Source organism: Xenopus tropicalis, chromosome 2 (assembly GCF_000004195.4).
Source record: "Xenopus tropicalis strain Nigerian chromosome 2, UCB_Xtro_10.0, whole genome shotgun sequence".
NCBI classification, from domain to species: Eukaryota; Metazoa; Chordata; class Amphibia; order Anura; family Pipidae; genus Xenopus; species Xenopus tropicalis.
Window position 1 is genome coordinate 19,572,895 of NC_030678.2, and position 18,800 is coordinate 19,591,694.

At 34.2% G+C, this 18,800-nt stretch overlaps 1 protein-coding gene across 3 annotated transcripts in view; it reads right to left on the reverse strand.

Annotated features, from left to right (window-relative positions):
• Positions 1-785: 785 nt before the first annotated feature.
• Positions 786-18,800, reverse strand: part of ncam2 (neural cell adhesion molecule 2) — a 178,706-nt gene continuing 160,691 nt past the window's right edge. For 2 of the 3 annotated variants that reach the window (XM_012956509.3, NM_001127425.1), the window contains 2 exon segments: positions 9,258-9,374; positions 1,839-2,282 (listed from right to left, as the gene is read on the reverse strand). In XM_012956509.3, the coding sequence (XP_012811963.1) occupies positions 2,171-2,282; positions 9,258-9,374 (229 nt within the window). In that variant the 3' untranslated portion in view covers positions 1,839-2,170. 3 annotated transcript variants of the gene reach the window in all.

The window sequence follows — 18,800 nt, forward strand, 5'->3', positions numbered from 1 at the left end:
TATTTCAACTGCCCATAATGATAAAAAAGAAATGCTGCATAGTTTTACATGAAATATATAATGTAAACCAGTAAATCATGTCAACATAAAAGAAAAATCATTGTATAGCATAGGGTGAAACCTTATATGGGAAAAGGGGGAAACTGTAGCTAAATAGAACTTGCATAAGATGGAAATGTTGTTGACTTTAACCAGTTAGATCAGCTTTCATATGTCATTTACTTAATATCATATGAGATACTTGAGATTTTTTGTAGACAAAGGGGCACATTTATTTCATTTTTTCTAGCCTTGAAAGTCATATAAACTCGACATGATATGAATTTGAATTAAACTCAAATCTTGCTGTATTTATAAAATATTGCGATGATGCCTGAATTGTTCAAATGAAAATTTTACATTTGAAAATCCCACATTTTTCGAGTTGAAAGCATTGTCAAGATTTTAACAATTTGAGTTTAAACAGACATTCGATTCCATGAATCCTCTTTATTTTTCCAAAACATAAATTGCTCCAGCAGCCATTTTAGAAGCATTGACACTCTTGGAAAACAATAATGTGCTTAAGTTTCACTTTAAACTGGGTGAAACTGAAAACAATGTGGGATTAAGTTCCCCTTGAAGGACTGGCTGTCACTGACTATTTTATTCCTCTACTATTCTAAGCCTCCATAGGACCCAATGGTACTTGACAGATCAAACCTGTCGAATTTTTATTTTACAAAAAAAAGTTAACTAAACATTAATAAATCATGAATTATGGGAGTTATTTTAGTATAACTCGAATATTTCTGGGAATAATAATGGAAAAATAGAGTTCTGGTGAAAAATCACTTGTTAATCTTGAAATTATCTAGAAGTAAGAAAAAATCCAACTTTATCTCATGATTGCCTAGTAAATGTGCCCCTCGGTGTCAATAAAACAATAAAATATTTGCTTCCTTTTGCTACCTTATAAAGTGAATAATATATATATATTCCATATATGTGATGTATTTAACTATTTACAGAAATCTGGGGTAAAGTGGAAACAATAAAGTAAACCAGAGAATATTAATACACCTTTTAGAAATATAGATATATAAGATACAATCAGAAAAATATTGTTTTAGGAAAGAAAAGGGGAATTTTAATTCAGATATATTGCTGGCAAGCTGTTATGTTTCTCTGCTCCCTTTGTAGATTTAATGACAATTATTAAGTAGAAAATAAAGAATGTAATAGATCTAACATGAGAGCCACAAATACCCTGTAAATTATATCTTTATAGATGGCGCTTAATGGTCTCACTATTCTGTGTTATCAAAAATCGTATGTATTCTAAGTTTCGCCATCGGTGGATTTTTTTGATGAACAGGCAACAAAATTCATTACAGAAAAAATTGCCATGCAACCAAAATTTGCCATCTGAATCCAAAAAAAATTGTTGAGCGCGTAAAAAAAATGACAAGTTTCATATTGACAAGTGCAACATTTTTTTTGACGCAACATTTTCACCATTTTGAAGATTTTTCGCCATTTCGCTAATTTTTTGAAAGATTTGCAAATCTATTGGCAGTAAAATGCCAAAATGACTTTCCTTCTCCATTAACATCTAGCAAACCTTTTTACTGAGATTACCTACTTGGTTGTTTAATTTTTTATAGATATACAGAAAATAGTTTGAATACTACATTCAAATAGTTTCACTAAAGTTCAAGCTGGAATCTTTGTAGATCTAATATCACATTTTAAAATGCAGTTTGTGAACATATAAATCAGAATATCATAAAGGAAAATACTTCATTTCCTTTGTTAAAGTTGAATTTGAGCATATAAAATTATTTCACCCAAACATAAAGGTTCCATCAGTTTATATTTTGGCATGTTTGCAAATTGCTGAATAGTAAATCCGACAACAAAGAATAAAACATTTTATAAATAGAACACTTTATTTATTTTTTTATAATAAATTAAATATTTTTTGCAGTAATTTTCAACTTTATACATTTATACTGTTATTGGTCAGACAAATATACTAAATTAATAAACAAAACCTTTGAGTAGAATAGATGTAAATTCAGATATGGACACAAGTGAAAGCTAGTATTAGCCAATAATTTCTGCAGCAGAGCACTGATGTTACGTTTGCACCACCGGTTTCCACTTTGACAACAGAGTTTGCATCATGCTATGCTTTGCTATCACTTTCTGTTGTCTGAATGATGTCATTTGATATTTTTATTTCAATAGCTTCTGCACTCAGTGCTTCTTTACCATTCTCTTCTTTTAGCAGAAGTTTCCTTGAAATGAAAAGGAAAACATAACATTAGATACATTCAATAAAAGCAGTTTAGCAGTACACACTATATTATAAAATACATCTAAAACCTGTATAATGAATACATCAAAAGGTAATTCTTTTTTTTTTTTTAATTCTTTATTTATTGTTTATTTCCGAAGGATAAGGGGGCGATTTACTAATCCACAAACGGATCAAAAGCGTCCGAATGCATTTTTTTCGTAATGATCGGTATTTTGCGATTTTTTCATCGGTGTCGCGACCTTTTCGTAAATTGTCGTGACTTTTTCATAGCCGTTACGACTTGCGCAAATTGTCGCAACTTTTTCGTAGCCGTCGCAAAAAAATCGGAAAGGCTTGCCCGCCGTTTACTAGCGCTCAATACAAAAAAGTCGCGACAATTCGCGCAAGTCGTAACGCCTACGAAAAAGTCACGACAATTCACGCAAGTTGTAACGGCGAAGAAAAAGTCGCGACGGCGAAGAAAAAATCGCAAAAAATACGAAAAAGTCGCAAAATGTTCGTTTCCAATCCAATTTTTTCCCATTTGGGATTTGGATTCGTGGATTGGTAAATCAGCCCCTAAGGGTACAGAAACAAAAGGTAATTCCAAAAACTGGATATATCTAGTGATGAGCAAATCTGTCTCGTTTCACTTGTGTGAAAAATCAGCAAAACGACAGGAAAATTAACGAAACACCATAAAATCCACGAAAATGTGGTGTTTTTTGTCGCATCTTTTTTTGTCATGACCCATTTTGACAAGACCGCGCCCATTTTTATGCAGCCATGGTCACAACTATTTTACCGCGGTCACACCCAATTTCCCAAAATTTAAATTTTGATGCAACTTTTTTGACTCGCGGCTAATTTTTTCACAACAAATTTTCACGGAAGTTGTGCAAAACAAATTCACCAATGGCAAAATGCAGAAATTTGCTGTGAATCCATGTCTGATGAAAAAATGCACTCGTCACTAGGGAAGTTTTTAAAAAGATTTCTTACTTTTTGTATCTGTAGATTAAGATATGCGTAAAACAATGTATATTTATACAAAATCAAGATGACATACAGAAACTTTATAGCTTCCAAACCCTATCACAGCCCTCTAGGGATATAAGATAAAAATAAGCAAATTTATTAAGGATAGCATTAATTCAAAACTTGTCTCAGGAGAAATTACAAAATTAAATGAAATAACTAAAGACAAAAAGGAAAACAACTTTTTAAATTCAAAAGTCTGTTTTATAAAAACCTTGGGCACATTTAAGTGCCAAGTTTCATTAAGCTTTCAACTGTGAAAAATAATACTTAATGCAATTTTACTTCCTACATTAAATTATTAATAAGTAAGGGAAGTACTCAAGCCATTGTGGCACACATTGGTCTAATGCCTTGAATACTGATCACAAGCTGTTTTACTAAATATTGGTTATTAAATTAGCACTTGTGCTCCCTAGACTAATAGTTGCAGATTGATTAAGGCTTAATTATAACATGCAAGTATGGGACCATATATACAAAGCAATTAAAGCTGTCAAGACAATATCCTAATATATCTTCCAAGCTTGCTTTCTGAGTGGGCATTTGATATCCTCAACTGGTACTAAATGATTGATTAACCATTTAAGGTTGGTTACAAGGGCTCCTTTCTGACCACCAATCCATACACCACAGTTAATGGAAGCCACTAATATGCTCATACCTTTTAGGAATGTGATATGACATTGTTGCTCCCTTTTGTTAACATTGAATAACCCACTTGCATCACTACCTAATATTCAGAATGTTTTATCAGCATATAGCAAACTCTGTTGTTCATAAATCGAACATAGACTATATGAAAGTCCTGTCAAAATAGAGGGGTGGCCCAAGTGCTCCAGCACCAGAACCTCAGCTCAGGGAAGCAGAAAAAACGTAAGTAAAATAACAAAAAAGGTGTTGGGCACACTGGGAACCCACACGAAAAGTGTAAGGCTCTGTGAGATTAATATTTAATAAAGGTTTTTTCAACTTTTAACCACATTTTTGCTGGCCTGTCTGTGGGTTTCCAGTGTGCCGAACACCTCTTTTATATTCCTAACATTACCATAGAGTTCTGTTCTTAAGGGAAATACAGTATACATGCAGTCTTTTTAAAACTTTTATGGGGTAAAATAGGTACAGGTATCAGACCCCTTAGCCACTGAGCACATTCTTAAGTATATGTTTTTGTGTGTCTGCAGACACAATATAAAGACTTGCAATCTATTTACTTACACAATGCTATTTTGGCCTGCCATGGCTAAAAAACATTTACTTAGACATCCAACAGATCCATTTCCATCCAAAACATAAATATACATGTATAGTAAAATCAGATAAAGAAACAGATAATAAATGAGCTATAAAAAAAAATAACAAGGCCTATGTTAGATTGATCGAAAAACTAGACATAAAGAAAGTTACATCTCTGTGGTATTATAACCCAGTAAAACTAAATAAGCTCTTTACAATGGCTTCAAAGTCATGGTTCAGGGTCTGTGGGGAAAAATGGAACTTTAGCACATATTATGCAATTCTGCTTCAACCTTCAGGGTTTCCTGTCATACAAAGGCACTGATAAAAGAAATCATGGACAGGGGCCTACATATGAGAATATGGAATACCTTAGCTAGAAAACATTTGAACAATACAACAAAAGAACAACAGCTACTGAAATCTCTCTTTTCACTTGTCTGACTTGCAGTTACTACTCTTTGGAAAAATGCACCCCCACTAGTCTGACAGGTTATAGTATGAATGAAGGATACTGCAGTCTTAGAATTACTGCATATCTCAGGAGAAGGGTACATTAATTCATTGCCTTATGGGCAAGGTGAAACGCAATAAATACATAAGAAACAATGGGTGTATTATAAAAGCTTATATTTAAAAGAAGTAAGATAAGATTGTACTGAAGCCATTTATAGTTTAATATCAATATGAATAAATCAGGTCTAGGAAAAGGAATATGCTACAATTATTGGTGTTTTCTTCAGATGTTACATTGACAAAACCATTACTGTATATATTCGAGTTTAAGCCTAGTTTTTCAGCACCCAAAATGTCGGGTGCCATGGGTCCCTCCAGACTAGCACCCTCTCTCCTTTGTGTGCAAATTAGGCCTCCTGCAACCAGACCCTCCAGTGCCCTGGCCTAGGCTCCCACTAGCAATACTTATTTCCCCTTACATCTCCTCCGGGACTGGGTCTGCTGCCAGTTTGCCAATGTGCAATGAGCGTGGGGTAGTACTCATATTGTTTTTGTTGACCCTCTTCTCCACTTACAGAGCTAGTTTACTGTTTTTCTTTGAAATAAATATTGAAAAATATATACCCCACTGATGCCTCAAGTAATGTAATTTTATTGGTATTTATTTTGATTATTAAAACTTAGCAGTAGCGGCTGCATTTCCCACCCTAGGCTTATACTCGAGTCAATAAGTTTTTCCAGTTTTCTTAGGTAAAATTAGTACCTCGGCTTATATTCGGATCGGCTTATACTCGAGTATATATGGTATGTAAGCTGAAACATGTAATAGAGCAGGAAAAATGTTGAAGAAATGTAAATGACAAGTTAATAATTATTAAGAAGGTAAAAGCTGATGTTTAGTTTTTAAAAATTTAAGAACGGTGGGCAACATAAAAAAAAGAAAGCAGTCAAAACAAACAAAGCACTCTCGCTAATTGTGCTGAAGGCATGACAAACTTTAAAGAGATGCAATCCAGAAACAGCAACTGCACCACCAAATATACTGTTCTTTGTGCCATTATTGTATATTAGTTATGGTTATTAAATTCCTGATAATCTATATTAACATTCTTTGACCAAAAGTCTAATGCTAATGCTATAACCCTTTTCACACAAGAATTACATTATTATATACCTACATACCTTAAAAATCCTAGTTTAAATTAAGTATACAAATTAAATCAGCATTTTGTTGGACTTTGCTGAAGACCAGTATCCTTTCCAACACTGTACAAGTGGTTGTCTATCCTACATTCTTAATATAGAACCACAAACTCAAAGAGGGATTTAGTGAAGTTTCACACATACAAAAAGTAAATATTGCACCAGAATTTTACAAACTACATTACCTATTTTTTTTCTTACATATTGCTTATACCTGCAATGTAAGTTACACATGGGAAGCCATTGGGCAGGCAAAAACATGCCCCATGTATACCCCTACATACCAATCATGGTGAAAATTTTTCACCCCTTAGCCATCCAGCACTTGGGTCTGCCCAAAAGGAAATGACCTGTAGGCATAAGTTCCTGTGTCAATATTTATTCAACCTAAGAAAGCTGCATATATTGATGTGTCTAGAACAATATAAGGTTTTCATATATAGATGATTTGTGGGGGTTTTTTGTTTTTTTTATTATTGACACTGGCTAACACGATACTACAGTTTATGTTCCATATATAGATGCAAATTTAATTCCACATGCTATGTAATTTAATGAAATAAAATACAGATAACAGATAATTAGATACATAAATCTAGCTAAATATAAAGTATTATACTTTTTATTACACATTTTATATGCATGAAAACTAATTTTAAAAACATTATACCTTCTTAAACATGTCAGTACTGAATGGAGAATGGAGATATCTGACATGTATATGCAACTCCTGGGCTGCAACCCATAGCAACCAATCATTATTCAATTTTTTGTCAGCCAGCTACCGTTAAAGCAGAAATGTAATTGTTCTCCTTGGGTTTGTTACACAGGTATTAATTTACCCAGTGTTGATAAATGAGCGTCACTGTTAGTTTATGCATAGCAAAGGCGCCTAAACCCCAGACCTCTAATGCCCCCTAACACCGAATGGTTTTTAATTGCTAAAAGTAAAAGTTTATAAAGCAGCATATTATATACAAAAATTATGCAGTCAAAACAGTATAGTTTCCTCAAAGGGTGATTGTAGAGCTTTAACATAGTTCATTTTAAGCTGAGTATAGTTGGAATATAAAAATACAATGTAACTTTGAAGGAGGAGTCAGCTACATAACATGTTTTTTGGTTTATTAGACTAGGTGCCATGTGTTTGCCATGTGATTGATGTATGTAGTATGTGATGTTAAGTAGCAGTGCCCTTATATCTGATAGTAAAATTAAGACAATATCCTTTTCATATTAGAAATAGCTCAGAAACAAGGCTATAATATTTAATGTTGATTCCCCCCCAACACTATTGCATCTTCTAGGCTACGCTATAGAGTAATTTTAGTTTTTAGCATCATAGAAATAGGTCTGTGCCCTGGCATTGTGGCACGATTAATCTTTGATTACGGAGGGTGTGGACCTTTGGAAATTAAGAATTATATATCACTGATAGTATCTATAAACATTTGACCTCTTGACTAACAACTTGATGAATATATACTTGCTGTTATATATTGATCACAGCACAGATCTAAATCAATAAACACCACAAACAGCCCATTTTAAGAGAGTATAATGTACCGACTGAATCATTTGTTTGCCTCTAATATGCCACCCTTACAACCGCTTTATGGACATCTATGATTATTAATTAGGCAGTTGAGTAAAGTTTGAACTATACAAGCTTATTTATATTAGGATAGATTTTATGTGATGTATTTCTACAATTATTTGTACATTTATTATTATAATTATTTTAATATATAATTCATATATTTTTTATATCCAATGTTTCCTTGATGTACAATATGACTTAATTTTGTGTTTCTCCTGTATCCTCCATTCCTTTCTTTAGTTGCCTAGGTTGCGATGCACCCAAATATTGTTGGGTTTGCTCTTGATTACTGGTATACTTTAGGATTAGCTTCCCTACATTTTTAATTCTTCTATTTCCTAGTTCAATTCTTGTGATTAACACATCCAAGATAGCATATATATATATATAATTAGAAATGGATAATTCTTTTCACAAAAATAAAGTGTAGATAAGTGATAAGCATACTTTTCTGCCAGGCATGGATTCACAGTGAAATTCCACATTTTGCCAATGGCAAATGTGTTTGCGAGACTGCAGCAAAAAATTGCCTTAAAAAAAAATTGTCAGCATAAAAAACTCATACTGTTTAATAGAAATGCTACTATGGATATATGCATGTAATAGTTTAGGGTGAAGAGACAGAATTTTTTTTTTCCAATATATATAGGTCCCCAACCTTTCCTAATTGTGAGCCACAGTCAAATGTAAAAAGACTTGGGGAGCAACACAAGCACCATAAAAGTTCATGGAGGAGCCAAATAAGGGCTGTGATTGGCTATTAGGGGCCTCTATGTACCCTATCAGCTTACAGGGGCTTTATTTGGTAGGAAATCTTGTTTTTATTCAACCAAACCTTGCCACCAAGTCATGAAATAAAAAATAACTTCCTGGTTTGGGGGCACTGAGAGCAACATCCAAGGGGTATATATATATATATATATATATAAAACAGTCCACACAACAGCACCACACTCCAAAATCTGCTGCTCTGCAGCTGCCCCTGTGCACGGGATATCACATAAATATCAAAATAAAACAGCCAGCACCAAGGGTCTTTGTATTTCAAAAAATCTCTTGTGTATTATAATTGCATGTACATGCAATTATAATACACAAGAGATTTTTTGAAATACAAAGACCCTTGGTGCTGGCTGTTTTATTTTGATATATATATATATATATATATATATATATATATATATATATATATATATATAGCAAGACAATGAGCCGCACACGCAGGGCATTTGATTACTATTAGGGTGTGCTCTGTTCTTTTCTGTATATATATATATATATATATATATATATCATTTTTCAATCCAGCTAAATCTAAATATGGAATACTGAAAAAGATACTTTGTGAGAAAAAGTCTCATAGGCACTTAACTCACAGTATAGACTCCATCTGGGTTTTCATTGTTGCGAAAAAAGAAAACAAAAAAATATTATACATACTCAGGCTCTGTTAGGGGTGTGGTTTCATTTGGCTCATTTACTGGACTCCCATCATGATTAGTAACTCTTTCATCCTCAGTCCTCATCTCTACTATGGGTTCTTTTGATCCATCTTTCCTACAAAATATTAAGCAATTCTGAAATTATACTTCTACTATTTAAATATATGAATTTATACACTCAAAATCAAGACTGTGGCGGCTAAATATTTGCTTAATATTAAGATCATAATATAAATGACACACATTAAAATCAGTTCTATGCAATTATTATTTTATCATTTTTTATTTTCTTGTTTTTGTTACTGGCTATATCTAAGGGCTGTACTGAACATTTTGACTGTATATTAAATATTTTTTAAGTTTTTATGCTTTCTTTAAATCTGAATCAGAATTTGTGGCACCTATTTAAACGGTAACATAAAAAAATGAAGGGCCAGCTTACCCTGAACTACCTCTCAATTTTCTCAGCACAATATTTTTCCATGATTGAATTACTTTTTGGCCAGGGGGTTACAAAAGGCTAGAAAAATCATTTTAGATAGCTGTGGAAAGCGATAATTTAATCGGCTGTTACTGAAAAGCCAACCATAGTCATTCAATTGTCTATATGAATCAAGCTTAATTTGAAATACAGGCTTTGAAAAAGTCAGCCTTCAAAAGTTATAAAAATACCATACAGAATATATTATAGTGATATAAAATATTTACTTTCTATCCAACTAATGCATAATTTGATTTAATTTGAAATAGCATCTGTAATAAATACAAATAAATATTTAATAAATACAGAATTTGCAAAACAGCTCATTTATACAAAGGAAATAATTTATATTACAAACTATATTGCTCACAGCTATTTGGAGTTATTTTATCATACAAAGTATAAATAACAAGTATAAATATATACAAAACGGTTTAAAGAAGAGAGTGATATTGCCAAAAGATGTTGTTTAACACTTATTTAAAAATAGTCCATGCAAGTTACGGGCTTCATTTTTGGAGCCACCAAGTTATGATAAAAAGTAGACTAGAATAAAATCTTATATTTGGACATTGCTACAATATCTTTCAATAGCCATTTAATAAATGCTTCATGATATGTTATAGCACACATAAACTTTACAAACATTTTAGAACTGTAAAAGAATTCCATTGCATTTTCTTAGGTAGGAAGCTGTTCTGTAGATTGTAAGTTCCTGCAAACAGGGCCCTCCCCCTATTTTTGCTTATTAATATCCAATTAAACGGTGAGATAATTCTAGTGAAATGTTTGTCTGTATATGTCAACTGTTTAGTCTTGTATTGTAATCCTTCACTCTGTATAGCGATGATGTTATATTAAAAATAATAATAAAATACATGTATGAAACTTGCTATCCAGAATGCTCGGGACCTGGGGCTTTCTAGATAATGAGTGTTTCCATAGTTTGAATCTCAATACCTTAAGTCTACTAAAAATCATTTAAACCTTAATTAAACCAAATATAATGGTCTGTAACTCAGTAATAGTGATGAGTGAATCTGTCTTGTTTCGCTTTGGCGAAAAAAATTGTGAAACAGCGAAAAATCCACGAAACAGCGAAAATGTTGCTTGTCAAAAAAATGACTCACGCAAAAAAAAATTTTTGACGCGGGTAACAATTTTTTTACATGCTTCAAATTATTCCACACCAAATTTTGATGTCTGTTTCGCAAAATAATTCGCCAATGGCTAAATGTGGTAATTATATCTTAGTTGGGATCAAGTACAGGTACTGTTTTATTATTACAGAGAAAACGGAATCATTTAACCATTAAATAAACCCAATAGGGCAGTTCTGCCCCAATAAGGGGTAATTATATCTTAGTTGGGATCAAGTACAGGTACTGTTTTATTATTACAGAGAAAAGGGAATCATTTAACCATTAAATAAACCCAATAGGGCTGTTCTGCCCCCAATAAGGGGTAATTATATCTTAGTTGGGATCAAGTACAGGTACTGTTTTATTATTACAGAGAAAAGGGAATAATTTAACCATTAAATAAACCCAATAGGACTGTTCTGCCCCCAATAAGGGGTAATTATATCTTAAGTGGGATCAAGTACAAGTTACTGCTTTATTCTTACAGAAAGAAAGGAAATTATTTTTTTAAATTTATAATTATTTGCGTGAACTGAGGTCTGTGGAAGAGCCTTTTGAATAATGGTTTTCTGGATAATGGACCCAAAAACTGTAAATACCTACAGCATATTTGCAATAGGCGTGGCCATTTTATTCCATAACCACCTAGGGAAGTACACATTTTAGGAAACCTTTGCAAAAAAAAAAAAAAGGCAAGCATTTTTCTTTATGTAATGTTTTCTTTAGAGTCACGCCAAAATATTTTGACCTTACACTTAAGTGGTTTGCTAACAAAGTATAATGCTAGCTTAACCAATCGCAATATACAGGTAGGTTAGGAGTAATACAGAAATGCATTTTAGCAATTATGGTCCCTCCTTATAATGGAAGCGCCTTGGCCTTTTTAGGGGTGACATTCTAAGTCCTGAAGAGTTGTTGGAGTAGGAGGTGCTATATAGATATTGGCCAATTTATATGGGCTGTGCTTCTACATGTCAGCGGGCCACAGTAGTGTAGCACACTTTGCTCCTGATATCACATAACCCCAAATATGTTATAGTATGTTAGTGATAGATGGTATTAATATGGGTAGAATACAGGTAAAGAAAATGTATGTTTAGGCAAAATAAATGGATGAATGGAAAGTGATGAAGGGTTATATCCAGGATTCGGTTCAGTATTTGGCCTTTTTCTGCAGGATTCGGATTCAGCTAAATCCACGGTCCTGGCCAATCCGAATTCGAAAAGTCACATGACTTTTTGTCATGTTAACACAGAAGGGGAACATTTTTAACATTTAACCCTTCCAAATCCTAATTAGACTATGCTAATCAGGATTCGGTTTGGTATTTGGCCGAATCCCTTACGGTGGATTCGGGTGTTTGGCTGAACCTGAAAAACTGGATTCAGTACAGCCCTAATGCACATGACTTTAATGTTCATGACATCTGACTGATATAAAGAGTGAGAGAGAGAAAGCATGGAAGAGAACCTTATATTAACATGAAAAGTACCTGCATACCTGAAAATGGATAGTAGAGTATACAAAGAGCATGCAAAAAGTGCAAAACACACAGTAAGATGGGCAAAGAAAATAAGTCCACTGATGCCTGTTTTTGCCTATATCTAAAATGCACATTGAGGTTATTTTAGATCAGGCTAGCATCAAATCCAGAGCATGGAGTATACGGATGTAAATGGAATGGAGTAAAAGCCGATACTTTGATCTATTGCAGCACTTGTCATGGATAATCATATGTAACAGAAAGCAGATTCATCAGCATAGATTCCAACCTTGATCATTATCAAAACACAACACCAAAATCTTTTCTCCTTTACATATTGGTAGCACATAGAGAATTATTGCCAAATAAAACAAACACTATCCAAAAGCATATTCACTGATGTACACAGCAAATGGCAAATGCACCTGCACATGGCATACCTTTGGTGGTTTTTTTATTCTACACAATCTACCAACAACTCTGCTGATGAACCTGTATATCTGGCTTTGCTCAAATATGGATTGCTAGACTTTCCTTATTGCTATCTGGCTTTAATATAATTCTGATTCATTAATGTGTATCTGACACTGGCCTTAATTTTCACCTTGATGGAACCTATTTCTTACAGTATCCTGTACAATACAGTACCCATGAAACACTGTATAAAGAAACATGAGGTCCAGCCTGAAAACCATGTTATCTGGATTGCCCTCATAGCAAAATCCATGAGCAAACACAAGGTTTATTGACTAACTTTTCACACTTTAAAAATAAACTAAAGACAACTGAAACCATAACTTTATTTGGCCCTAAAGCTCTTCAAGCTTCCATCTTGTGGGAAAACAAGAGAAAAAGTCTAAACTAAAACAGCTACCTCTTTCCACTCATACCTGAACTCATTCACTGAGAAGGGGAATGGGTGGAAAGCAGATTTTTGAATCATGTATGGACACTTTAGGTACCTTGTCCTGCCGTTCATTCTTTGTACTGCACCCGAGACTTTCCAACATTTTGTAATTGATGCATTCAGAGACTTCCTTGATATCTTCATTATCATCTATTTGGACAATATCTTTATATTTTCTTCCTCCCTAGAAGAGCACAGAACCTATATGAGGAAAACTTTCTCTTGTTTAAGTAATGAACAATTGTAAGCCAAAGCTGAAAATGTGTATTTAAGAAATCAAGTAAATTAATATTAGGTTCTTGGGGGATTTTCATCTGATAAAGGTGGTTTATCGTAAATTGTCCCCACAAATTCCACTGACCATAATAAAGTTATCAGCTTGGCCAAGGTTTATCAAAAACTAAAGAATAAAACTGAATATCATAAGTGGGTGCCGATATATGAAGCACTCCAATTGCATATGCCCATGCGGAGCTCTGCCATGGGGCATGTTCTGTCTTACAGTTCTGTACTCAAGCATACATGACATCCTAAAGTATTTTCTTGAACACAGCAAAGATGTTTCTGATCCAAATCTACAACCTGTAAAACTAACTTTGAAAGAAAGAAGCATTTGCTAAAGATTATTAACAGGGTGCTACAGCAACCTCAAACACTTTTGGAAGCATATTGGGTCTAATAATTGGGTCAAACTTCTTGCAATGAAATAACATGTTACTAGTTCATGTAGAAGGGATCATTTTAGAGCAGTATTATTTGCATGCTTCCGTTATTATATTACAGTTCCCTGGCAAATAAATAACAGCCATGCATTTAATATGAAAATACATACTTTGCTTGTCAAGGCATCCATACATGTTCCAAACTACAATTGCTTATGCTTATTTTCCTATCTACAACGTTTGCACCTTTTTATTTCCACAGCATTTGAGTGTGGTTTCTGACAAAAGACAGTAGCTGATGGCTACCTTTCTGCATTGTCATCGCACCTTTTCTCTGCTTAACAATATCACCATAAGCAAGCCTCCCTATCATCCAAAATGTCAAACCACTCTCTTCCTCCACATCCCAGTGCCACCTGGCCAGTTCCTCCTATGCAATTTACAATCCAACACTGCCCCATGTCTGACAATGATGCTCCATGGCCCAGCTTTTGATATACAGTCTAAAATTTCCATCAGGGTGCAGAAAGATGCTTCAGATGTTTCACAAAATCTAGATACTATAGACTTGTGCTCTTATGTCGGTTACTGAATATAAACACTAGCATTAGCATGAGATGCTAGGAATAAACCCTAGAAACCTATGTGATTGCCTATGCATTTGCAGATTGTAAGCTCTCTCAGGGCTCTCTTCACCTCTTGTATCAGTTACTGATTGCTTTATATGTTACTCTGTATGTCCAATGTATGTAACCCACTTATTGTACAGCGCTGCGGAATATGTTGGTGCTTTATAAATAAATGTTAATAATAATATAATCTGCATCTGTAGAAGCCGGCACTCATGTCAATGTTGGGCAAAGATTGCCTGGGTGCAGTATCAAAACTCAGGATAACAGGATTCAGAAAAAGATGCCGCACTCACAGGACTTAGTGCAAAATCAAAAGTTCATTTATTTGTTCCAAACGTTACACTAACTCCTGGCATCATTAAATGAACCCGCCACCCTAAAGAACCCTAAGAGGGTAATTGGTATTCCAATTAAGAATCCACCGCATAACAGTGACTTTACAGCAGGGATAAACCACACTTCCTGTTCTATGTGCCAATTGTAAAATGATATGGGCACAAGGAGTCCATGGCAGGATCGCACTAGCGCAAGAGGACCGGGAGCAGCGCAACTGGCGTCCCCGTGAGTGTCGCGACTGGCGTTCCGGTTTCCTAGGCGACATGTACGCCTTCATACCACTGATCCCCCGGATTAAATTAAAAAAGAAAGATTAGCTGCAAACCGCCCAAGATTTTTTGCTAACTTTACACTAGCGATGTTTCCAACGAACCAATTTTTTTATTTTTTCTACTCCGCATGGTTAGGGTTACCCTGTACTAGTGACTCGAAGTGTGAGTTGCAGTTCAGCCACAGCAGGTCACTTTTACCTTATCTATATTTCTGGCTTTTCATTCTATTCACTTATGCTCTTTTTCTTTCTTTACAAATATAATTTAATGATGTTTGTATTTCCACCTTTGATGTTTGTACACGAGTGGGGTATTTGATTAGTTTACGTCATTGTTTGAATTTTGGCGCCATACTGGGTTTAAGATGGGGGTTGTACACTGTCTATTCACTTTGAAAAAGGCTGTGGAGACAGCCGAAACATTAGTGTAACGTTTGGAACAAATAAATGAACTTTTGATTTTGCACTAAGTCCTGTGAGTGCGGCATCTTTTTCTGAATCCTGTTAATAATAATAATAATATGCATTAATTCAATGATTATCTGCAATTCATATTTTGTTTGGAAATGCTAAAGAAAACTTTACAGTACTCTTAGGGGCTGATTTACTAATCCACGAATCCGAATGGGAAAAATTTGGATTGGAAACGAACATTTTGCGAGTTTTTCGTATTTTTTGTGATTTTTGTAATTTTTCGTTACTTTTTCGTAAATTGTGCGACTTTTTCGTAGCCGTTACGACTTGCGTGAATTGTCGAAACCTTTCCTAGTCAATATTCAAAGTAGAAATAGCTAGCTAATAAAGTATATGTATTAGGTATGGTGATAAAATATAATAGTTTCCACTATCAGATCAAACGTTGGTGTGTAATATCAATATATTGATTGTTCAACTCCCAGACATCTAAAAGTAAAAACAATGCTTTTTGTTCCAATTGTATTTTACCATAATTTTATTTGATAATAATTTTAATACAGTTTGAATAAAAATGCAAACAAAATTTGGTTTTAGCCATGAAAACTATTATAGCCTATATCCAAAATTTTCAGAAAATTTTAGTGTTTTCTTAATTTAAAAAAATCTACCAACATTATTCTGTCGTAGGTAGAGAAATTGCATCTATGGGAATGTCAAAATTGAGAATTTGTTAAACATTTTTTTGGGGTGTTAAAATATATGGTCATTTTTTGAAATTCTAACATATACAGTATGAACTAAAATACTGATACTTATACTAAACTGATTGCAGATCTTAATATCACAATAACCTTGGATATTATTTTTTCTCAAGAAGTCACCAAAGCCACTCTTAAGGCAATAATAGAATCATCCATCACAATATCACCTGGCAGGGCATTCCATAACCTCACAGCCCTCACTATTAAGAACCATCTTAGCTGCTTCAGAGCTCGGTTCCTCAGGTCTAAACAAGTGGCCTCTGGTTCTTTGATCTTTTCTGTGTAAACAAAGATTCTTCACTGTCTGTATAAAATTTCCTTGTAAAGAGCAATCATGTCCCCTTGCAAGTGTACTTTCTCCAGAGCAAACAACCCCAACCCTACTTGAGCTCATACTAGGGATTTTAAAGAGACAAAATAACATACTTTCTTATTGATTCCCTTTTCTATACAAGGCAGCACTTTATTTGCTTTAGTAGCAACTGAGTGACACGTACTAATTACATAGTTTGTTATCCACTAATATCTCCAAATCTTTTTCAGTTAAGAATACCTCAACACACACCATTTTCGGTATAACTTACATTTATTGTATTTCTTCCAAAGTGCATAACCTTGCATTTATTAACAGTGACCCTCATTTGTTAGTTTGCTGCTTACTTATATAATTTAAATCCCTCTGCAATGTGGCAGCATCTTGCATGAAACTTATTGTGCACCGTTTACTTATAATGCCTAAGTAAATTAAAAAGCAAAGAGCCAAGGATAGAAACCTGCAATACTCCACTAAAAACAATGGTCCAATTAGAACAATTTTCATTCGCCCCTTTGTCATCTATCCTTCAGCCAGTTATTTATACAAATACAAATATTATATTATGTTATGTCTAAATTTTCTTAATTTAATGAGTAACCTTTTGTGTGGCACTGTATCAGTGACTCTAGTAAAATCTAAGTAGATCACATCCATTGCCGTCCCAGAGCTTAAGTTTAGTTCATCTCCTCATAGACAACAATTAAATAAAGTTTGAAAGAACTACAGTATTGAGCACAAATTGGACCAAACTCATAGTATTATGCTTGTAAAGTATTCAAGTATCTTGCCCGATGTTATCCTTCCCAAAAGCTTTCCTATCACTGATGTCAAACTAACTGCCCTTTTTGAATAATGGCAATTAGCAATTCACAAATCTCTCTGTACCATGACCTCAAAAAATCCCCCCAAAAAATGACGTAAAGTGGTTTGGCAATAACATATCTGAGTTCTTTTAGTACCTTGGGATGAGTAACATCCAGTGCTGGACCTTTGTTTACATTGTTACATGTTCTAATCCCTTTGAATTTCATTCTGAATCATCCCAACAGCAAAAGCTCAAGAATTAGAATTGGGTCTTATTAAAACAAACCCTTCGTTACTTGTTTCCTCAGTTATGTACACATAAAAAGACAAAATTAATCCCATTCAAAATAAGACTCACAACTTGGAACAGTGAGTCCGGGTGGCTATGATTATGGGACGCAAAACGCATAGGGCTTAAATGTACTTTGAATGGAATCTATTAAGTTCTTAATACATATAAATTTTAAGCAGCATGTTCCTACTTCTAATAAAGCCTAAAGTCTAAATAATGTTTATAACAAAGTAAATATAGACAATAATAATTGAAGCCCCAAATAAATCAAAACCCGTACCAAATGGATAAGTAAGGTCCAGGTGTGAACACCCCAGACCTAGCGTAATTGCAAAGAATCACCGAGGGGCCCCAAATAAAAATTTGCAAATGATGCAGAATCAGAAAAAGCTCACCAGAGTCCACAAATGGTCCGGGTGCTCAGGGCCCCGAACGAACCCGTAGCTGGAGGGAGAATCTATATCATACACAGTTGAGCTCCAAACATCTCCGGACACGATATGCTGCTAAAACCAGGTCTTTATTACTCCATCTAAAAGCTAGACGCCTGACGCGTTTCGTGCGCGTACGCACTTACTCATAGGCATGCCTATGAGTAAGTGCGTACGCGCACGAAACGCGTCAGGCGTCTAGCTATTAGATGGAATAATAAAGACCTGGTTTTAGCAGCATATCGTGTCCGGAGATGTTTGGAGCTCAACTGTGTATGTTCCTACTTCTGTCAGGTTTTGTGCTAACCTGTCTCTTTTGTGGTTTTTGTGGTTACTCCCCCTTAGTTATGTAGACAGATTAAAAATAACAGTTTAGAATCACTGCTTTTTCCCTGCTCTTACCAACCATTTGACATTCCAATAATACTATGGGCAGATATATTAAAATGGGAAATTAGACTTTACCACAATAAAATTCTGTCTCTTTCTTTTATTTCTAAGGGATTTTTAGAAGCGTATTTATCAGTGGGTGAAAGAGTTCAACATTTGATAAATACGTCTTTAAAAACCCCATAGAAATAAATAGAAAGGAAAGGTGGAATAGA